The sequence below is a fragment of the Physcomitrium patens genome, chromosome 25 (assembly GCF_059467195.1).
Source record: "Physcomitrium patens ecotype Gransden chromosome 25, ASM5946719v1, whole genome shotgun sequence".
In the NCBI taxonomy this organism is placed as follows: Eukaryota; Viridiplantae; Streptophyta; class Bryopsida; order Funariales; family Funariaceae; genus Physcomitrium; species Physcomitrium patens.
Window position 1 is genome coordinate 4,018,522 of NC_143434.1, and position 23,864 is coordinate 4,042,385.

Here is a 23,864-nt window from a genome sequence, read left to right on the forward strand (position 1 = left end):
GCCATTTAATTCCTACAAATTTTTGCCTCCAATTGACTTGCTGATAAGGCGATGCTAATCTACGTATTCTGTGGTCTGGTATGCCATTTGGAAGGAAATAAAATTTTGCCATGTTAATACAGTGAGGATTTTGTAACTGTGCAGGTAGATCTTGGATAACCCACATCGCCTCAAATGGTCTCTGATACATTGTGCATGTGTAGGTTGTTGGTTAGATGAGCTGCATTGAAGTGAAAGTGAGAGTTTCTGCTTGAGATTTTGTAGCAATTTAATTGCTGTAGCATATGAAGCCAAAGAAGGTCTATTAGATTGACATGATTTTGGCATATCACCCATCCTTTTACTGGGTTTTGCATTTGGGGGCATGAGCTACAACCATGTGTAACATCCAAAACACTAAATCATAATTGGATCATAGACATGTCTTCAAAAAAATACTTTTTTGGAGTCAAACTTTCCATGGTAACAGCACGGTTTCTTTAGGAGTGATCAATTTTTGACTTGACAATCACAAATCAAACTTTCACACCTTTTTCTTGGCCAACTACACGGGTTTACACTAGTATATGTATAAATAATATATATAAATAGTATATATATAAATGTGTTTTTATCTCATTAACCTCGGGCAGCAACAAGCAGAAGAAGAGCTTTCCAAGATCCCTGGTCATCCTGGTGGATGGACATCCTGCCAGACCGCAGATTCACGCATATCGCACGTATCTTACATACAGCATGGAAACAACGAAGGTAGATAGAAGTACGATATGAGTGCGCGCTCGGCAAGGTGATTAACGATGGCGTATCACAGAATCAAATATCTAGGAGAACGAAACTTTTCCCATATCAGCGACAAGTTTGCATTCAATCGTAACTCCTGAAAGTCTATTGAAAATCATGGAAACTGGTGCGTCCACATTTAACGGTTACCTTGATTCTATCAAACCTTTCTGAACGTGGAAATTCGCCAATCCATCAAATTGCATCCAGAAACAATTGCCAGTGAACAATCGATCAAGCACAACCCTCGAGATGAAGGCGACTGCTATCAAGCAAAAAGCAGCTTCTGCACTTAGCAGTACCTGTATTTGCATAATTAGCTAACCACAATTGAGAAGGGGAAAATCATTACCCTCACCCAGCTCACAGGCAATCCTCTCTTGAAAACAACAATACCGTTCCCAATAACCTGCAACCATGAAAACCATTTAAGTTCTTGGAGATATTTATTTTTTGAGGCATCTGGGAGCCTAGCCCAACAAGCTGAGCTAGCTACAGGGCGTAGACAACAAACATACACAGAACAATTGTCCTACCATATAATTTTAAATGTTGGTATTCATCCATGTTGAGTGTAAGGAAAATTTGTTTCAATTTGTAGCAGTGGAAAAAGCTAATCTAGTGGTTTCATCAACGATGCTTCACTAACCTTCGATTGTGCAGACTTTCGTACGTTGAAAACAATGACCAGGATTTCGACACTCCATCCCCAGAGCTCCATGCCTATATCACTGCATCTCCAGCAGTCTGCCTTCTTTTGACATCGTGTGCCACATTAAGTTCTCTGTAGTCCAGACATCACCAACTTTTCCTCAATACATTGGATTCATAAAGAAACATATTTTTGTTCGCAAACTAGAAATATGGCTTTTAAAGACGTGTTGTAAAAACTGCACGTGGAAATGCTGAACATACAGGGGCTCATCAGTGGCATTGGTCATTGCAACGTCACTGGGTGGTCGCTTGTTGCTTTTCTTGATCTTCCGTTTGGCCTTAGCCCTGCACTTAGGAATTGCATTGTTACAGCGTTTTGAAAGACTGCTTGTAACTAAGAAGGAATTACTGAATTTATAACCAAAAATTTGATCTGTTTGTCTTAAATTGCGTTAAATTGAATTGAATATTGTAAGAAGTAGGTCAAATAACATACTCATCCTGCAAACTTGGATTTCTGCAATACTTCAACTTGCGATCGATTTTCCTCACTTCTGCTTCTACGGGTTGTTCAGTTCACTTAACCTATTAATTACATTAACACAACACGATTTAGTTTTTTATTTTTATTTTCTATGCTTTGCGTAAAAGAAAGATCCTAGCAAGGATTGATCAAAAGATGGGCAGTATAATTGCTATCGAACTGTTAAGAAAAAGAACCTCATCGCTGGACAGGACAATATGGGAAGAAGAATCTGATTTCTAATAATTCCTGGCAGTGCCTATCGGGGCTATGCATTGTAACTTACCAGAAATTCAATGGCGTCAAGCTTGGCAATCAACTCGGCGTATGAAAGCTGCAACCTTTTCTGTTCCGGTAGGGCTTGGAGGTATCTGGACAAAATGATTTATTTTAAAATCAAGAATTGGTTATGCCACTACATATAAGCTGCAACTTCGATTTCATGATGCATCCAACAGTTCGTGCGTCACAAGATTGATGAAGGATGTTCAAATACAACAGGTTGATACTACTCATCTGCGAAAGACTCCTTTTTTAAGCGAGAAGGTTAAGTACTGATAAAGGAGTAATACAAGCATCTCGATTCCATCAACGAGTCACTGAAACGTAATGTACCAGTCAAAATCCACTTTCGACTGATTTTGATTGGCGATCCGAAGCGCAGCTAATGCTAACTATACACAATATACACTTTGTCAGGTGTTAGAGAGAGAGAGAGAGAGAGAGAGAGAGAGAGAGAGAGAGAGAAAAAAAAAGAAAAAAGAAAAAAGAAAAAAAGAACCTTCTTAACATCCATATCCAAATGTTCCTGATCGCCAGAATACTTGAGACTTCTAAAAGATTACTACTCCAAGAACCTGATTGATTCATTGTTGTCACACCTGGCCTGGAGGATAAAGCAAAGGAGCATCTGTGAGCATCATGTTATTCACAACAGATCCAGCAGCTACTCGTAACTCCTGTTTAGAAAACAACGTACACACATATCACATTGGATATAAGTTAAGTTGGTCAGCATAGCTACATACTAGAAGACTCAAAATAAATGAAAAATTATGTTGAGAGAAAAATTCAAGTTGTACCTTCAGATAGCTGAAGGCTTCCAAAGCCTCGCACTAAAAACTCGCAGAAATAAATAATTAATGTAACATTCCAAAACCAAACCCTACTTCCCTGATACAGTGAACAAGTTAAAGCTAGTGATACAGCTACTTTGTCTTCAGCTTAAATAGAGAGCAGATAGAATCTAAAATGGCTTGATGAAGACTACCTCTAACGTCATGAGCTTCAGTCTACGAAACCTAAGCAAATAACATGTTAGCTGATAAACTAATACAGAAACACAGTAATCCAAGAGCCTCACCTGTAATGCTTTCAAGCCAGTTGAACCCATCCCTTGCACAAAGGTCTGCAGGACATTGACCATGTAATAAATCATGTAAAATTTCTCCTACCCATTATCAGCTACTTGCAACTACTCTTATTCTTTCGTTCATGTATTGCAGGAGAGAACCGCAGCACAGAAATAACATGCAAAGTAAAGAAGACGTGAATTCGACTCCTATATCAGTCCAACTGTCTAAACCATATATTACAATACTTGTGGATAGATTCTCTAAAATTGAGAAAACACCATACTCTAGAAGTTCAAAATAAGAGAACTGCCAAGGGATCCTACCTCTAAGTCGTAAATGAAGCCCTCCATTGAGCGATAAGGAGGATAAACAATGAGCTCAAACTCTAATGCCTGCATGCAGAAGGAGTATACATCAACACAAACCCTAAATTTACAAGTTTCGATTCTACTCTAAGCAAGAAATAATTAAGAATACGCTCTGAAACAAACTTCAAGGTAAGAGGACTAGCAATGAAGCTTCATGACATACGCACGCTCAGCGAGAACATGAAAGATTTATTTCCTAATAAAATGAAACAAATTTATTCGTGATATCAGATACAATTTCGCTTAGAGCCTGATAGTAGTTTTCACTAACCAAACCTCATGTAACGATTGACACACACAAGACCTACAGGAGGAACATACTTGTAACACAATCATCTCATTCTTGAGAACCACTTGTGGATCTTGTTGAATACCCTTTCCCAATTCCTCAGCAGAAACATGGGACTCCTCTACCTTACATGCCAAGTATATACACGTGAGCCTGCCAACAAGGCATAATATTCCTACTCAGAAATAGTGTAACATTTGAAAAGGAATATGAAGGTAGTCAAGCAATATCCACAGCGACTGTATATAAAAAGAAGTAGAGAAAGAATGATTATTAGTGTGTCAACTACCGAATTTCTGATTTGACAAGCTTTTGAAACTATTTTAGCGCAAGGCTTCGCATGCTGATGCAATCAACCCACGCAAGTTGACTGAAATACAAGAGGTGAGGCGTAACCATACAGGATATTCTTGTGGTCGTGCTCCATGATAGACCATTGTAGATAAAATCTCTTGAAGTATATTATAGCTGTTGCCTGTAGGATGAGTTTCCCAGATCGGCATGAAATACACATGTCAAAGCAGTTAAGGTGGCGTTCATGGCATTTGGAGGTATAATGTGCTTGTTAAATAAGTAGTAAAATTCGCGTCCAGGCCATGTTGAATTGAGAATCTAAAAATAATATCCAAGAAATCCTCAATACGTGGGACTACTACTAAATCCGAAATATTAGTCCATACAAGTAAACCTACCTGAATTTTGTTTGGAAGTCTTAAAGCTGCACAAACTTCCTGAATTTTACCCTCATAGTATCTTTTAACAAGAAGCTCCTCTTCAATGGATAGATGCTCTGGTAAAGATTCTCTCCTTCCTGAAGAGGCCAGTAGGTCATGTAGAAGGTTAAGCACTTGTAGTACAAGCCAGGAGAAAACGGACACATTTTCTGCATCTCAAGCACACATAAACAATAATTAAGGGAACCGTGCAGACCATTTTCTCCTCCTCCAGAACCACCGGGGTATATCAAGCTCCCATCGGATTGAATTTCAACTCTAGTTGCGCCACACTGCCATCACTGCATCGTTATGATTGCTAATACATGCATCAAACTACTCAAGAATTTCAGAAAAAACCTTAATTGTAATAGACACCAAGCACATACATGGAAATTGATATAAAAGAGGAGTCTTTAAATGACAACACTTGTCGACACTGAGAAAGAGCACAGCGGGTCGAAAGCAGTTAACCTTCTGCAGAGCATCCACTGCTCGTTGATTTGCAGCTTCATACTTTCTAGTCTGAGAACACAGACAAGTAGGAGTCTGAGTATATAAATCCCGATGGTGACACAATCTAAAATTAAAAAACAGTCCAAGTTCCAAATTGACGTCGAATTACTCCATGAGGGAGGCTAGGTCCTGCTATCAGAGCCTTTCGAGCTTAGAATCACAATAGAAATCCCTCGAAAACATGACTGAAGGCAGCCGGTAACACTCTACAACGCCATCATAAAACAAATGAAACAGAAAGGCAAAATGATAATCGCGAGGCTGTGCTCCATTTGCACGATGAAAACCTCAAACATGAACACGTCGACTGCTGCAAAATCCCTGTCTCTTGAATTACTTAGAAATTAACCACCGACAAGAGAAGGTGACTAGGCGCGTTTCCATCAATTTATCCAGTGTCCCCTCATTCAATTCCCTCTTTAACCAAAAAATTAAATAGCGACTGAAAGAACCAAAAATCAAACCGCTGCCTAATTACCTCAATTACATGCTAAGTTCCTGCGCACATCACTCGATTGCAATCCCATCCTGCCACCACACCAACACCAGACAACTTCATTGCATAGAACTCGATCAAGACAATGTAGCGATAACGATACCAAGTCATGAGGATTGAGGATCCACCGCTTCCGGTGCGAGGACGTCGTGAAATCTGCCATCGCCGCTCACTCTCCGCTCCACCACCTCCCTCCCTCCGCTTCCCTTTCCTTCCCTTAAATGCTTCACTCAAATTGTAACCAACTTCGAAGACAAGAAGCCTCACGTGCGCAGCAAAAAAGTGCGTTCAGGTGATAATAGCCGGGGGAGGAATTCAAACCCGCAACAAGACGGGATTATATTGCCGTTTACAGAATGCGACGAAGGAGGAGGAGGAGGAGAAGGGAATGGGTTCTCGCCATCTCCTTCCCCGAGACGACGACGGGTTTTATATTGGAAAACGCGCTACTCTGCTCTGAATATATGAATGAAATTACGAACTAACGAATTTATGAACGAACGTAATCGCAAACAAACGAATGAACTATCCCAGGTGACAACAATCGGAACAGGGTAATTATTTGTTGCCACGCCGCAAACTCTTACGAATTGTTTAGTACGGTAACTCCAGCGACCCGGTAAAAGTGTTTCACTGCGAAAAGAAGGCGACGGATTCTTCCCGACCGTGTCAAAAAAGCTTAGAAGAAGGCTACAGTTCCACAGTGGAATCTCGTCAGGCTTCACCAATGATTATGCCCCAGAATGGTACCCCTTACCGTGAATTACGCTCTCCTCGTAAGGCCCGGTGATGGGGTGGCCTGTAAGGAGACGCACCCCAGCAGCAGCATCGTTGAAATGGAAGTCCACGCGACGCGTTTTCATTCGAAGGGCCGATTATCACACTCACTGTCCTCCGCCGTCTTACGACGACCACTGCGACTACTATTACTACGACTACCCTCATCTAGCACCAGCCAGTTCCTTCAGATCCATATCCGCGCCCTCCTACGCTACCTGAAGTGTGCTTTTCTGAATGGTTAGCGCCTCCCGCTGTGTCGACAGTTTTTTGTTTTTTTTCATTGTGGTCTTAGAAAATCGGTTCGGGTGTCGATGTTTTGTTAGATTCATGTCGGAAGATTTTGGAAATTGGTGGTTTTGTTTAGGTTTTTTCTCCAGGGTCGACGTCTCACTTGAGTTGATTCATTCCCGCGTCGAATTTTTGTTTGTGTTCTGAAGTCGGTTTCGTGCTCCGCTTGTTGCTGGCTATGTGTGCGGGGGTAGATGTTAACGATTTCGTAAGGATTTTTGGCTGAGTTCTATGTTAGGGTTTCGCAGGTTCTTGAGTGCTTTGCGTGGGAAAGCTTGGGGAGGTTCCTTTTGAGGTGAGGATTGCTGTTGGATTGCCGAGGGCTGCTGAATACGGCGTAATCATACGTGGAGAAAGACGAATTTGGATTTTTTTGATTATTGGGCGTCGAAGCTGCTGTGAATTTGCACACTATCGCAGGCACCTAGTGGGAGGATCACCGTGGAACGTTCAAGATTGTAGTTTCTGCAGAGCGAAGCACGTGGGTACCACGTTTTGAGGGCTTCTTTTGGATTGTGAAAGGAGCTTTGTGGTTGGTTGCGGTTGATCATAATGGATGGGGAGCCTGATGAAATGCGAAGTTTAGGGGTTGTAGGGATATGCAAGGAGGTTTTCAATCTCTTGCGATCTCATCTGCGTCTTTTCGTTTCATTAGCCTTTACTCTGGTGCTGCCGTTGGGGCTCGTGATATTCTGTCATACCTTGGTTTCCGATCCTTTGATGAACAAGATTGGCCGAAATGAAAATGAAAAGGCGACGGAAATACCTGGCTCTCCAGCAGCAGTCCGCACCCAGAATCGCCTGGATGCCGAGTTTTTTGCACTTGCTATCATAACCATCCTCTATTTTGTATTTGTGTTAGCCTTTTCTCTCCTCTCAACTGCAGCTATCGTATACAGTGTAGCTTGCATCTACACAGCCAAAGGATTGTCCTATGCGAAGGTGATTAGCGTGGTTCCCAGGGTCTGGAAGCGCCTGTTATTCACATTTCTGTGGGCCAACGTACTGATTTTCTTGTACTACGTCGCCCTCTTTTTTATTTTCGTCATCCTGTTATTTTTATCAGCGATCCTCAACGTGAATTTGCTTATATTATTTATACCTGTAGTTATCCTCTTCTACTGCCTGTTGATATACTTCAACTTGGTGTGGCACCTTGCGAGCGTCATCTCTGTTCTAGAGGAGAGTTACGGCATCGGCGCGCTAAAGAAAAGCGCGGAACTCATCAAGGGCAAGCGGAGAGTTGCATGCGTGGTGTTCGTCGTCTATGGAATGTGTACCATCTTCGTGGTGTCTCTGTTCAACATCTTCGTTAATTCTAATGATCATGTCAACAACTACTTCGGAAGGTTCTTCTTCGGATTGTTCCTCTTGTTGCTGTGGACGTGTGTGCATCTGATCGGCATTTTGATTCAAACAGTTGTGTATTTTGTTTGCAAGTCCTATCACAACGAGAACATCGATCGGTATGCACTTTCCGAACATCTTGATGGTTACTTAGGAGAGTATGTGCCTCTCAAGGGCCCTGTTTCACTGGAAGCCCTGGAAGCTGAGTTAGAAGATAGGTAAGAGTTTAGCTACCTATTTATTGTTTAGTTAAATAGTATCGAGGTCGGGCTCTGGATTTATGGTGTGAAAGACATACCGACATTAGTTGTGCACTATCAGCCTGTTGTTCAGTTAGCTGTAGACTGTGTTGATTATGGAATGGAATTGTAAATGGATGCAAGGTGGTTAGAATGATCATGCTGCCTTCAAGAGAGACGTAATCATGTCAACCAATATTTTTGGTTACAGGTTCATTTTAGTCTCACGTGTTTATAGAATCTATATGTAGTCATGACTAAGATCCACTGTAGCATGAGATGTGTAGCTGGATACAGCTAGAAAATTGGTACTTCATGAATTGGGCCATGGTTTGAGTTCTGAGCAGCATTCATACACGCTTGCTGAATTGCTGTGAATTAATGATCCACTTCTAGCTGTTTCTATTCAGAGTTGAGGAATTCTTATATATTGGGATTTGAAGTAGTCGGTACCAGCTGAGGTGATACAAGAAAGACCAAGTATTGTAAGCAAATTTTGGGTGACATGCATTCACAACTTCGACGTGATGCTGAACCCATCTCATTTGACTAGTTTGGTTCTCCTTTGGCAAATAGTTCGGGAACTATGTCTATTAAGTATGAGATTGGTTATTGGGTAGATATATATATATATATATATGTAAAAGATCTGTTGCTAAAAACACCAGTTTAGTATTTTAATCAGCCATACTTGTATTTTGCCAAATTTTCTATTTAACATGTTTCAACACTGAAGTTTTAGTGTTGCTTGATTACTTATCTTGTGCATGAAACATGTTTCAATAGAGTATTCAAATTTGCCACATCTATAAAAATTATTATTTTTTACATCACTTCTAGTGCTACTTTTAGGAATAACGTAACTCATTTTATTACTGCAAAACTCTTAGTTGAGACTGTTGCTTTGTCTTTTACCTTGAGATATTCTTGCTAAAACTAATCAGTTTCTTCTTGTTTTAACAGAAAAATTATAAAAGAGTAGAATTCATTTCTTTATTTATTTATTTATTTATTTTTTCCAATTTGGCTTGCTTAAGTAATTTTTCTATCTTCAAAAAAAAATCATATCATCTTTCAAAGGTTGAAGAAATTTAATCAAGGCCTCTAAGATATATTCTTGCAATCTAATTTAAAACATATACCTTTTGTATATCTATACAAATCTATAATAAAACATTCATTTGTATATAAGCATCTAACATATGAATGGAGAGATTCCATGTATATGTGATGTACTAATAACATGACTTTTCTACCTTGGTATTCAAGCATGAATTTCTTTCAAAGCACCTTTTTAAACCAAACCTCTTGTATGATTGCTACATACATCACTTGTTTACAATTAAATAGTCTACAATTAAATAGTCTACAATTAAAAGACATCTTCTTTGAAAAATGTGGTTGTAATTTGGAAGTTTTTGAGCTTATTAATGTTGCATAATACAATAGGTATACTTTACAAATAATAATATTTCTAGCTATTGCCTTTCTTAATACTTATAAAGTTTTTTCATTTATTTATTTATTTATTTTTAAAATGTATTAAAAAGGAGCATGATGTTATTATTATTTTTATTATTTCTAAAATTTTAAATCAACTTAATTTATAAAATTAAAATTCTTTTATTTTTCTTAAATTCTCAAGTAATCAATACCAAGAATTAAAACATATTCAATAAAAAAAACATATCTAATTTTCGGTAAACTAATCTTTTAAAATCTCATGATAAAGAAAATTTAAAATACAACCTTCCCAATGGGTATTCTTCTAAGTTCAAGTATTTTCTACAATGTAAATTAACAACATTTATTCTTCCTATTTTTCAAAATATAGAATCATCTACATATTCTTAATTATAGAGCATATAGGATTTTTTAGAATACAAATACATATTATTTTTCAAGATTATTATTCTTTTAAGCTTTATGAAAATAGTTCAAAATACATTTAATTACCAAATTTTCTAATCACTGTTTATGCAATTCTAAAATGTGTTTGCCCAAATTTTGTTCCTATATTATTAGAAATATCACTTGAGACATCACAATAATTAAACAAATTTAGATTTACTAAGTTTGACTTTTAGATTGTACAGATGTCAACAACTATAAAAACTTGCAGTATATATTTTTGAATATAGCAAGTATTTTTTATTAACAAAAATTATTATTTTTAGAATTACAAAAAAATGAAATTCTTCCTTCCAATACTATTCAAAAGATTTAGTTGTGGCATCTACTTCTTCCTCTTTCTCTTTTTATATCTTATTTTCTTTGACTTCTTTTAATGAGATACTAGAAAAGTTTTTATAATATTTTCTAAAAATATTACTATCTGGCAAATTTTAAATAGCCTTCTAGCTTTTAATAAGCTAGTATTCTTTATCTTTTGCACCAATTCAGGCAAGAATGTTGTCTATGTAAAACATTATATTTATGTTTTATTCAATTTTTAGATGTATTTTTAATAAAATAGAATAATAGAGTTTTATTGACTATACGACTAAGTTTACTGAATAAAACGTGTAAAGTAGATCAATGATAGTATTTCAAAGTTACAACATTAAAATACTAATATAAATTAGTAGAAAAAATTATGTGTATTGGTTTTAGCAAGTTTGAATATTAATAAGAAGCTGAGGTTTTTTAATTCAATTCTATGATAGCAAAGAAAAAGAAGAAGGTAGCAAAAAATAGAGGAAAAGATAGAAGAAGATGAGAAAGAGATAAAGAAAAAAAAGAGCAAAAGAAGTATAACTTTTATACTAGCTTTGTCAAAGATATAGAATTTTTAATTAATAACTTGTACTTCTTATGATTTCCTTTCTACAGTTTTTTTGTTGCAATTTTTATATTGTTATTTGGAAAATATGGGCTTGATGATCAATCACAATGACTCTATTGCAAAAAACTTAATAGAAATAATTATCAAAATGCAATAGAAGTCACTATTGTTGTACCATTTTAATATATATATATATATATATATATATATATATAATCTATAGAATTGAATTTGAATAGGAAGCTTTAATAGTAAATTTATCCATTATTATAAAAAATTCTTTATTTCTTGGATAATATAGTTTTGACTACAAAAAGAATTTGAAATTTATTATTTAAAAAATTATTAAAATTTATTAATAGATGAGACAAAGATTAGTATTTATAAAAAATAATTAAATATAATAATAATAATAATAATAATATAGCAAAAAATTCTTTGTAGAATGATACAATGAATATATAAAATAGTTGCAAAAGATTCTTGAGAGTTTATGTGTATGCTTTAGAAATGTTTAAATAAAATTTATTGGTTCTTTTATTAAGTCCAGTATCTTTCATATATAAATTTAAGACCTTATAAATGAATGAGATTGTACTTTTGAAGGCAAAATTTTTAATTATCATTTGATTAGGTAAAGAAACAATCCTACAAATTATCAATATTAATATGTATTATCTAATATAGTAATCTTTACTGTATTATATATTTTTAATATTAATAAAAATTATATAATATCAAAATTTAGAAATTCTTAGGAAGAAAATTAAGAAAAATAATAGAATGTCAAAAGTGAAATAAAAATTATTAAGATGTATATAAGGCATCTATGACACTAAAAAGAATAAAGAATTAAATATCATGCATGTAGAAGTATTTTGAAGATTTTTATTTTTACAAATGCTATTAAATATATATATGTAAAACAAATGCCAGTAAAATAAAACATTAATACAAAAAATAAGAAAAAATTGTAGAGATGGTTTTTTATGCTACTTAGAGTTTTACTACTTTATACCTAAAAAAACTACCTTTGTATAATTTTTCTAAAATCAAAAAATATTAATGTAAAAATATCAAAGTTTATTACAATATTTACACATTAAAATTTATAATTTTATTTAGAAGCTGTTTTAAATTTTAAAATAAATTATTTTAATACATCATATATAAAATAGATATGAAACCATTGTTATGAAGAATAAAGTAAAAATTTATTTATTTAATATAAATAAGAAAAAAATCCATAAGAATAATATATATATATATATATATATATATATATATTTATAAAAATAATATAGAATAATAATTATGGCTATCATATATGTATGTAAAAGAAAAAGAAAGATGTGCTAAGATTTATATTATAAAGTGATATTTTTCTTAAAAGAACTAAAATTTTAAATTAAATGAAATTTACCAGTTAGGAGATAATTGTCATAATCCACTCTAGTATTGGTTGGCATCCTTCTCCAACCTTCATGCCAAGCTCTAAGTGTCTTTTATTCATTGTTGAATTACTCTCAACTTTCTCACAAATGTTGGAAATCAAATTTTCTACTAGTCTACTAAACTTTATTTCAATTCAACTAAAAATTTGTTGTAAATCTTGGATAATCTATATGGCCTTAAAAATCCAATTTCTAAGACTCAAATCTACTTGAATTTCAATTATCTTTAATTTAATTTTCTAATAAAGATAAATCTTATAACTCATATTTAACACAACTGTGTTCACAAATTTATACATTTTCATCTATAGATGTACTACAAAGCTTATAAAATTTATCAAAATATAAATCTTTTTTCATTTCATAAAAACCAAAGTTATCCAGAAGAATCTTGACTTTGCAAAGCTCTTACAAAAATATTATAATCTCAAATTATCTAAAATTAAGACTCAAATAAGCTCTTTTAAATCTTATCTTAAATCTTATTTTCCAATCAACCAAAATGAAAAGCTTGCAATAGGTATAGGTTTGTGGTTTTGTGTCTTGGAGTTTGATTTCACCTCCAAATATTAGAATTTAGTATTTTTAGGTAATTTTTGCTAAGAGCTATTATTTACTTTTATTTGAAGTTATCTATGATACTTATTTTTTTAATCTATCTTATTTTATCTTTTTATGGCCCTATAAAGTAATTAGAAGGTTTTTTATAAAAAATTAGTATAAGCATTTATAATTTTTATTACCACTTTAACTTCTATTTATATTTATAAGATATTTTATTATATTATTTTAAAATAAGATATTCTATAATATAATATTTACATCTCTTTTCACATAATAGCTATGTTATAGCACAATATTGATATTTATAATTAAATATAAATTTAAATAGTATATATTTTAAATTTATATAATATATTCTATTAACAAAATAATATTCTATGACTATTTTTAGAAGCAAAGGCAATGATTATTGGAAGCCAGACATGTTATAAAGTTAATACTAGGATCATTACTTGTAGGCAATTTTTTTTATAGTTGATTGTTAAAATAAAATTTGAATTAGTTAATCCTTTCACAAATTATATTTTGCAAGAGTACTTTTATAAATATGCATCAAACCATCAACAAAAATATATATATATATATATATATATATATATATATATTTTATGTTCTTTTTTTATATGTCTATATTGTTGAATAAAAAAATATCACTTTGTAATTTATTATATAAGTTTATATTTAGAGCCAATTCTTTTGTAGTTGTAGAAAGATGTCTATTATATGTATTACAATTCTATCTATACAATATATGTGGCATGCATATAAGAAAGTTGCCTTGCAAGTTAAAACATGTGTCTTCAAAAATGAATACATGTTGGAGGTCATATAGGTTGTTGCCACATAACTTTTAGTTGGATAGTATATATAGAGTTAAGAATGAAGCCTTCTTCATTCTTGTGAATGATTTTCTGGTCCTTAGTCTTATTTCAAGATTTTCTAGTCTTATTATCATTACTAATAGCTACTCTAGTTTAATATTATACTATCTTTGAGTTATTTTCCAATCTTTTTGAGTGATATAAGAGTGTATTGATCTTTTAGTCTTTTGAGATTTATGTCCTTGATAGTTTTGACAAGAGTACTAACTTGTTGTTATGATGTAATACAGTAAAAAGGTAATAAAATTAAAAGCAAAAATATTACCTTTTTATAAAGTATGCTTTTATTTATTTTGTAGGATCATAAATATAGAAAAAAAATGTAGATTAAAAAAAAGAAAGGATATAGACATATGTATAAGAAAGTAAGGAGTTTATTTTAGTAAAAAATTTCTCAAGAAAATAAGAATTGATACCCAAAAATGACCGGTTGCTAACTAAGGTCGAAATTAGACCCCAAAGTACATAATTATGTACCTATTTTAATTCCAAGGTTATTTCACAAATCAAAGAATGGAATTTGATAAAAGACTTTATAGGATTTCTTTAAGAATGGATTTTAAGCAATTTGAATTTATAATGACTTTGTAAGAGCTGTGCAAAGTTAGAATTGTTTTTGGTGAATATGGTTTTGTAAAATAAAAAAAAATAATTTACATTTGAAAGAATTTTGTGAATTTTGTACTAGATGTACAAGTGAAAATTTTTAGGTTTATAATTATAGTTGTTTTTATTTTATGCTATAAATTTAAGCATGATGAAAAAATTAGATTGAAGGTTATTAAAGTTTAAGTAGGTTAAGGTTTCAAAAATGAGGCTTTGATGATTATTGAGGGTTTCTAAGATCTTTAGTAATTTTCGAATTGGATTGAGATGAAATTTGCATATATAGGTAGTAGACTTGATTTTCAACATATTTGTGAATTTTGAAAGGTATTTAATTAAGGGATTAAGAAATTTTTTCTTAGAAAGATTGACATCAAGATTGGAAAAAGAGGCCGATCAATACCTAAACGGATTTTATGATTTATCTTCTATTTGATAAATTTAAACTTCTTAAAAATATGTTTACTTATTATTATCTTAATTGTTGAAAGACATGCAAAATTTGAGTTGAAATCAATGATTCAATTGTTAATTATGGAGATTTCAATCTCTCATAGGATTTGTTAAATTGTTTTTAAGATTTAATATTTGATTAAGATTTATCTAAGATTTCATTAGAATTTTTATAAGATTTGTTTAAGATTTTATTAGAATTTGTTTAGGATATCTTTAGTATTTTTTTATAATTTGATTAGATTTTTTTAAGGATTTGTTTAAAGTTTGTTTAAAGTTTGATTATTATTTATTTAGGATTTATTTAGGATTTATATAAGATTTGATTAGGATTCAATTAGAATTTAATTAGGAATTCTATATTTTTTTTATAATTTATATAAAAATTTAATTGAATTTAATCAATATTTTATTATATTTATTAAGCTTTATTATAATTTATATAGGATTTTAATAAAATTTTTAGGACTTGTTGTCACAATTATTTTACCTTCTATAATAAGGTGCTTGGCACATTCTCAAGAAAGACTTCACATAATATGGTATTTTTGTTTATATTTTATGTTAAAAGTGAGTGGATTATTCTACTTCTATTGTTGTATTTTGAAGGTGGTGGACTACCCATCTTTCAAATATATTTTTAATTTTTTTAATCCTAATTATTTTTTTAAAAAAGAATAAACTATCTTTCTTTATAAAAACTTTCATCAAATATTAGAGGTGTAGATTATCCTTTCTTAATTATACTTTTAGATTTATTTGAATTATCCATAATAAAAAAAATTATAGATACTATTCTTAATAAAAATAAGAATAGATTTATAATTATTACAGATCTTTATAAATTTATCAATACTTAAAGAGTAGAAGTTTCACATATCTCTAATATCAATTATAGATGTAGTATTTTGACAATCATAGAAGAGGTCAAAAATAAAGTTTAAAGTCTATGCTGAAAAATTGTATGATTGAAAGAAGCAAGTAAATCAAGCTTACAACTAAATCAAAGAAGTCTTACTATTCCAAGTATAAGAGAAGTAAGAATAAGTGTGCTCAAATAATTCCATTGAACAAGATCAAAATTTTGAGGATTTCTACAACAAGTAAAGTTCTATCTAGAATTCCATCCTTCTCAATACATCAATTGATTTACTTGAGTCAAATTTATAGGTGTATTTTTTTTAAAAGTACTTTCTCTTGGTTTGCACATTTAATGGAAAAAAATTTACATCTTTTTTATAATTTTAATTTATTCTTAGAAGTATTTATGGCTATTTCTAAAAAAAAATTAAAAAAAGATAGTAGATATCAAACTTATATCTCTATGATAAGGATTACTTTCAGCCACCATATATAGTGACTCAAAAAAATGTTTTAATATTGACATATTTTGGAAAGAATGGTATATTATAGATGAATTGTAGTGAATAATAACACTTGATTTGTATAGCAAATAAATTACTCTTTTAAAACTATCAAATGAGTCCATGTTGAAAAGAATCCATCAAGTAACTATGGAACTATGATCAATCTAATTTGGAATAGTATTGAAATATTTTTTTGAGTGTAATATCCAATTATATATCAATACTTTGTAGGACCTCTTTTGGCCTTGATAACTGCTTCTAACCTCCTAGGCATATCTTCTATTAATTTTTGATATAAAATTGCTTCAATATTATTTTATTTTGTAACTATTCTTTTCCATAATTTCCAAACTTCCTTTGATTTTATCTTCTAAGTGTTGAATTGGCATTTGAAGTACTTCCAAAGATATTCAATAGGATTAAGATCAGAAGACTGAGGAAGCCAATCCATTACTTTAATTCCATGATAATCAAACCACTTCTATGCTAATTTTGAATTATGCTTGGAATTTTTAGCTTGTTGACAAATCACCTTTTTCTCAAAAATGCTAGATTCTTCAATATTAGGGAGCAAGTTTTTTTCAAGAATTTCCACAAATTGCTTGGCATCCATCCTTCCTTCAACCTTTGCCATCTTCTCAATTCCATTCCATTCCATACAATCCCATACCATTATATTTCCACCTCCATGCTTCAATGTTTTTTAAATCTTCTTGTCTAGCAAGGATTGAACCTTTTGTTTCCACATCCACTTTCTATCATCTAATCCAAATTTGTTGATTTTTGTCTCATCTGACCAAATAATCTTCTTCCAATCTTCTACAATCTATTTCTTATACTTTAGAGCAAAATCCAAGCATTATTTTTGATAGCAAGTAGATAGTAGTGGCTTTTTTTTTTCTTCACCTTAGCTTTCATATTCCATTTCTTGAGAACATTTCAAATGGTTTTGGTTGATATAGGATTATTGATAATATTATTAAGGTTTTTAGCAATCTCAACAATATTTTCAGCCTTCTTGGTGTTGATTTGAAAAATGATTGCTCTTTCCTCTACTACATAGAGTTTCTTTGATCTGTCTAATTTAAAATTCTTCCAATTAAAAGTAATCTTTTTTACTAGCCTAAAGATAGTAGCTTTATTACAGCAAAGTTTAGAAGCAATTTGGTTATAAGATTTTTGAAAATAAAAAGAGCGGAGGTGATGTTGTCTTGAAAAAAGAAAAAAATGGATCTCATAATTGTTCAAGGACTTTTCAAAGATACAAGAATGTAATTAAAAAAAATATCAAGATTAAAGACAAAGAATGACATTAATAATAAAAGTGGTTTCAAAGACTCCTATTTATACTATAATGAAGGTTAAAAAAGTCTATGGTACTTTCTATGGAAGTTTTTAGAAGCCCATGGAACTTTCTAAAAAATTATGAAAGATTCTATAAGTATTTAGAAGATTCTAGAAATTTACAGAAGATACTAAAAGGTCTTAGAATGTAATAATTTGGAATATATCCATGCCAAGAATTGTAATTAAGAATGGTATTTTTATAGCTACTAATAAGTATTTATGATGTCATTAGATTAGTAATAATATTCTTATAATAAATCTAATAATGATAGAATGCTGTAATGTTGAATAATTGATAGAATCCAAAAATTAGACACCTCTCTCAAAAAATTATTTCAATACTATTCTAAATTAGATTGGTCATAGCTTTGTAATTTTTTAATGGATTCTTTTAAATCTAGGCTCATTTGATAGTTGTAAAAGATAACTTTGTTTGATATGCAAACCACATATTATTATTCACTACAATTCATCTGTAATACACCATTCTTTTTAAAATATGTCAACATTGAAATAGTTTTTTGAGTCACTGTATGCTAATAAATTCCACAACTTTACTTGCGATGTAGATTGGAATGATAAAGCCTTTATTAATCAATTTTGATATAGATTAAAAGATAATGGTAAAGATTTATTATTGATGATGTCAAAAATAAATTCATTGAAGCAATTTATTACTCAATCCATTACATACATTAATTGACTATTTAAAAGATATCAAGAAGAAAGATTTGATTTGAAAGATACAAATCAAGTGTTGGTGACAGCCTCTAAGTTTATAAAAGTATATCCATTAAGACTAGAATCTATACAAATTGACACAATATATTTTAAGCTTTTTACTAAGAAAAAAAAATTCAATATCATCAAGAAGATTTATACTTATATTATGGAGAACCTAAACACATTATTCAACATTATCCAAAGAAGCAATGCAATCACAAAATGAAGAGCATGGTTGTTAAAGAAGATGATTTATCAAAAAATGAGTTTTTCTAGCTACAATAAGTAATATGCCGCTAGAATCTTAAATAATACATAATAAGGTCCTATTCTCTCTTCAAATCCATTACCTTATTTTATAATAGAAGTTTATTTAGGATCGAAAAATCACAAAGTCTTTGTCTTATTAGATTTAGAAGCCTTAGCTTATTTTATACACAAATCTTTTGTTAAAAAATAAGAAATATTTTTAGTCAAAAAAAAAAAATCCATGAATGTAGAAGTCATAGATGGTTGTTTGTTATCCTTCAAACATGTTATTCATAAAACAATTCCTTTAAATGTAGCAACTAAAGATCATAATAATTTAATAATATTCAATGTTATTAGATCCCTATTCAATCCAATTATATTAAGATTATCATGCCTAAAGAAGTAGAATCATCCAATAGATTGGACTTCTCATAGCCTTGATTTTTCTTATAGTTTAGTCTAGGGTCTTGCTAGTTGAATAGAAGCTATGAGTCCAATACAACCAAACTTTTGTTGGTAGATGCAAGAGCTTTTATGCATGCAGCAAAAGAAAGATAAATTTTTATTATATATACTATATTTATTTTTAATAAAGAAAAGAATTAAAATTATATTATAAATTAGTACTAAGATTATTAAGATATTTTTAAGGAGATGAATTTAGATATTCTACTAAAATATGGTCTTTATGACTATTCCATTGATTTTGAAGATGGAGCTCAACTATCATTTGGACTAATCTATAGTTTATTGTAATATGAGTTGACTTCACTTAAAAAATACATTAACAAGAATTTGGCTAAAAATTTTATATGCCATTTTAAATCTCTAGCACAAAATCCTAACTTATTTGTGAAGAAAAAAGAAAAATCTTTGTAAATGTGTGTAGACTATCAAGGATTCAATAAGATCATTATTAAGAATAAGTATATTCTACTTTTGATTTTAGGACTTCTTGATCAATCCAATCAAACAAAGATTTAAAATGAGGATACAACTTGGTATGTATTAAAAAAGAAGATAAATAAAATATGGTATTTTGAATTAAGTAAAAAAATTTTAAATATGATGTCATGTCTTTTAGATTCACAAATGCACCAGCTACATTTAAACATCTAATGAATGATGTCTTTCATGATTTTCTTGATAATTTTATCATTTATTATTAAGATAATATTTTAGTTTATTTTAAAAACATAGAAGATAAAAAACCTCATATTTATCATGTATTACAAAAAATTTGAAATACATGATTATATGTTAAGATAAAAAAGTATATACTTCACATTACTTAAGTTGACTTCTTAAAATACATGATATCAAATGATGGCTTTATGATGGATCCTAAAAAGGTCCAAACTATCATAAATAAGAAGATTATGAAAATAATAAAAGATATGTAATATTTTTTAGGATTTATTAATTATTATCAAATCTTCATTAAAAACTTTTTTCAATTTACAACTCTTTTTACATGTCTAACATATAAAGATAAACTTGAATGGAGCAAAGAAATTGAAGCATCTTTTGAAGCCTTAAAGATAATATTTATATCTGCATCAATCTTCTATTGTTACGATTTTTTTAAGATATTCTTTCTAAAAATAGATAAATCAATCTTTACTATGGTGTGGCACTATCATAAATAGAAGTAGATGATAAGTTCTAATTAATAACTTTCTATTCTATATTTTTTTAAGAACCAAGATTAACTGTGAGATTAATAAAAAATACCTTCTTATAATTATGGATTCATTTTAAGAATGGCATTATTATCTAAAAGGTGCTTCTAGTCTAGTCACTATATATATGGATCATAAGAACCTCAAGTATTTCATATTGATATGTATTTTGAATTGTTATCAAATCTGTTTGAGAATGTTTTTATCAAGATTTGATTTCAAGATCACTTATTGATCTAGAAAACAAGATTTTTTAGATATCCTTTCTTAACATTCTTATCTTATATCTAAAAAAAGAAATGTAGCTTTTGATGAATATATATATTTTTAAAATTAGAACATTTTTATCTTCAAGCAATAAAATTAATATTAACTATTAATTCAATTTTTTTTAATTAAGTATGTTCTTTGATTTTCTTGTTCATGATATTAAGAATAATTCTTTTAAGTCTCATGGTACTTTTTGATTGGAATTGAAAAACAATCTATTCTATTTTGAAGGATGATTATATATATTCTAAAAGATGAAGTACAATTATATGTTCTTCAACCTTCTCACGATTTTTCAACAATTAGATGTTTTAGATACAATAAGACTTTGGAGCTAATATTGAATGATTTTTAGTGGCTCCAAATATATAAAGTAGTCAATAACTTTGTACAATCATGTAACATTTGCTGAAGATCAAAAATTCATTATATTTAACTTTATGGACTTTTTCATTCATTACCTATTCCGAAATAATTATCGTCTTTTGTTTCTATGGATTTTATTACAGATCTTTTAATTTTAGGTTCATATGATTCTATATTTATAATTATAGATTGTTTTATTAAGATAGTATATTTTATAATATGTACAAAATCTATTACTAATTAAGAAACATCTAAGCTTTTTCTTGATAATATCTATCACTATCATAGATTGTCTAAGGATATTAGATTCAATAAGGCAATTTAATTTGTATCAAGATTTTAAAAAATCCTTTTCAAGATTCTAAAAAAAAGTATAAAGCTATTTTTGGCTTTTTAGTTCATAGACAAATAGAATACATAAATTAAATTTTGGAGCAATATTTGAGGTATATCATCAACTACCAACAAGATAATTCGATAGTCTTTTATACTTTAATAGAATTTGCTTATAATATCATGATATATTTTTCTATACAATAAATATCTTTCTCTATTAATTATGATTATCATCCATGATTTAATATTTTTTATTTTTTAAAAGTTGATAATCTTGTACCAATAGATTTGAAAAATTATTTATTTAAGCTACATATAACGATGAAGGCACATCTAAAAGAAGCTTAAGAATGATAAAAGACCAACACAGATGCTTATCATAATAATCAGCCTCAATTTCATATTGACAATAAGATATGATTAGTTTCTTGCAATATTAAGACAAGATACTCTTGTAATAAGTTAGATTATCATAAGCTTGGATCATTTCTTATTTGAAAATAAATCAATCATGTTGCTTATTGATTATATCTACTTAGAGTCTATAAAGATCCATTATATATTCCATGTATCTTTTTTTAAGCCATATAAAAGAATGAACATCTTGAAAAGAAGATAAATATTATTTCTTCTTTTAGAAGTAGAAAATAATCAAGAATTTAAAATAGGAGGAATTTTAGATTGAAGTTGGTGCCGAAATAGGTTAAAATATCTTATTCATTGATGCAGATATGATATTAATGAATGTACATGGGAGCCAACTAAGAATCTCACAAATACACCAAAGAAGGTTAATGCTTTTTATTGGCAATATTTATAAAAATTAAGATAAAAAATAAATCTTTGCTATAAAAGAAATGTTGTTCAAAAAAGATTGCATTCTAATTTCTATCTTTGTTTATAATTTTTATATATTTGTGGTGCTAAAGAGATGGAGAACCAACAACTAGAAAATTCAACCTATGAATTATTTTTTATTAACTTATTAGATGAGATATTATAATTGTCACAACCTTCAAGACAAGGTAAAAGAGATAAAGATTTTCAAGAACAACAAGTTCTTCTTCAAATAGATACTAAGATGCAACACATTTATTATCTTAACTTTGAAAGAGATTCTCAATATTTGATAATTTTATTAGAGGTAGGAATGACTCTTGATGGTATTACAAATATTTTGTTTGCAAGAAGTCATGATCACTTCAACAACAACTAAATAATAGGATTGTCTTCTTGTCTTCAAATGGAATGTTATTGATGAATAATAAGATCTATCAACCACTTTTGAAGAAAATAAAGATCAAAGTATGTGGCAAATATAATTCATTGTATCTTAAACTTCTTCGATATATAATGATTGTTCTTTGTCAAACTTGTTTCTAAAAAAAAAAGTGATATCACAAAGATATATATTTACATAGATAAAAAGTATTAGATAGAAAATAAATATAAATAAACTTGATACTATCTTGTGGTAAAGTTTCTTAGAAGCTACATAAATGTGTATTTGATTTAATACATGTTTATAGTTAATTAATAGGTTATAAACATAATACGACAATGTAAACATTGTAGTGCACATTGTCGTATTACTTGGCTAACAAATTAGCCATATGTTGCATATGTAGATAGCTTGTGGTATAAGCTAACAATATGGTTTATATATAAAAAACTTGTCTTGCAAATTAAGACACATGTTTTATAAATTTGATACATGTTAGAGGTCTTATAAAATATTACCACACAACTCTTAATTTGAGAATATATATGGAGGCAAGAATGAAGTATTCTTCTCTCTTATCAATGCCTATCTAGTTTTTAGTCTTCTTTCAAGATTTTTTGGTCTTCTTATCTTTGGTAATAGCCATTCTACTTTAATATTATACCATCTTTGGCCACTAAAACGACAACCTAGGATAAAATAGGAATTCATTTGAAGATCAAAGGATAGGATTTGAGAGCTAGCTTAAAATTCTTTTCAGAGGCATAAGGATTGTTTTTGGAAGATTTTTGAAAACTTAGCAATTGTTGTTTAAAGTCAAAGTTTGTATTGGTGATTTGGATTTTATATAATATAATTAGGGCTAGAAATTTTAGCTAGTTTGTGCAATTGGTGTAACATCTATAGTTCAAAATTTGATACTATTTGGATTATTGAGTGTGCTGAGTGTATACAAAATTTTATGATAATCTAACACTATGGTTTAAAGATATCTGGTTTTTAGCATAAGAGGGTTTCAGAAGTTGGTAGTTTGAGGCTGGGTAGGATTTCTGTGATATCTAGAGATCTATCAATCGAATCAAGGTGAAATTTGGCATAGTATTGAAGGACTTGAAGATCAAGCTGCATACCAATTTTGAACCAAAGTTAATGGTTGGAAAGGAAGAAATCACTGTTGGAATTTTTGCTTCACTTTTCAAGTTGGCCGC

At 30.2% G+C, this 23,864-nt stretch overlaps 2 protein-coding genes across 27 annotated transcripts; one reads left to right on the forward strand and one right to left on the reverse strand.

The window, feature by feature from the left end:
• Positions 1–863: 863 nt before the first annotated feature.
• On the reverse strand, positions 864–6,099 carry LOC112278265 (cyclin-H1-1). Of its 25 annotated transcripts, none has more exons than XM_090247718.1 (16): positions 5,798–6,087; positions 5,157–5,207; positions 4,900–4,975; positions 4,662–4,780; positions 4,371–4,444; positions 4,002–4,122; positions 3,636–3,704; positions 3,321–3,365; positions 3,040–3,072; positions 2,739–2,843; positions 2,573–2,631; positions 2,244–2,328; positions 1,931–2,019; positions 1,696–1,779; positions 1,430–1,564; positions 864–1,189 (listed from the first exon to the last, which is right to left on the reverse strand). In XM_090247718.1, exons 1-10 carry the CDS (start codon positions 5,855–5,857, stop codon positions 2,802–2,804), a joined length of 690 nt encoding a protein of 229 aa, XP_090103844.1. In that variant the 5' UTR covers positions 5,858–6,087; the 3' UTR covers positions 864–1,189; positions 1,430–1,564; positions 1,696–1,779; positions 1,931–2,019; positions 2,244–2,328; positions 2,573–2,631; positions 2,739–2,801. The 25 variants fall into 25 exon arrangements, with proteins under 25 accessions (XP_090103844.1, XP_090103830.1, XP_090103835.1 ...); XM_090247704.1 differs by having other exon boundaries at positions 2,839–2,916; XM_090247709.1 differs by having other exon boundaries at positions 2,739–2,916.
• Positions 6,100–6,664: 565 nt separating this feature from the next.
• Positions 6,665–8,569, forward strand: LOC112278426 (uncharacterized). 2 transcript variants are annotated; one of them, XM_024511907.3, is made up of 2 exons: positions 6,665–6,711; positions 7,001–8,569. In XM_024511907.3, the coding sequence occupies exon 2, from the start codon at positions 7,315–7,317 to the stop codon at positions 8,329–8,331; it is 1,017 nt and encodes a 338-aa protein (XP_024367675.1). In that variant the 5' UTR covers positions 6,665–6,711; positions 7,001–7,314; the 3' UTR covers positions 8,332–8,569. The 2 variants fall into 2 exon arrangements, with proteins under 2 accessions (XP_024367675.1, XP_024367674.1); XM_024511906.3 differs by having other exon boundaries at positions 7,011–8,569.
• The last annotated feature ends 15,295 nt before the right edge of the window (positions 8,570–23,864 follow it).

What these genes read in the sequence shown, in the direction of transcription:
- LOC112278265 (XM_090247703.1), bottom strand. Translation starts at nt 5,857, where the DNA reads ATGGCAGATTTCACGACGTCCTCGCACCGGAAGCGGTGGATCCTCAAT. An exon ending in GACTTCCAAACAAAATTCAG is followed by an intron (nt 4,445 to 4,661) that starts GTAGGTTTACTT and finishes CTCATCCTACAG; the next exon opens with GCAACAGCTATAATATACTT. An exon ending in GCTTCATTTACGACTTAGAG is followed by an intron (nt 3,366 to 3,635) that starts GTAGGATCCCTT and finishes AATGTCCTGCAG; the next exon opens with ACCTTTGTGCAAGGGATGGG.
- LOC112278426 (XM_024511907.3), top strand. Translation starts at nt 7,315, where the DNA reads ATGGATGGGGAGCCTGATGAAATGCGAAGTTTAGGGGTTGTAGGGATA.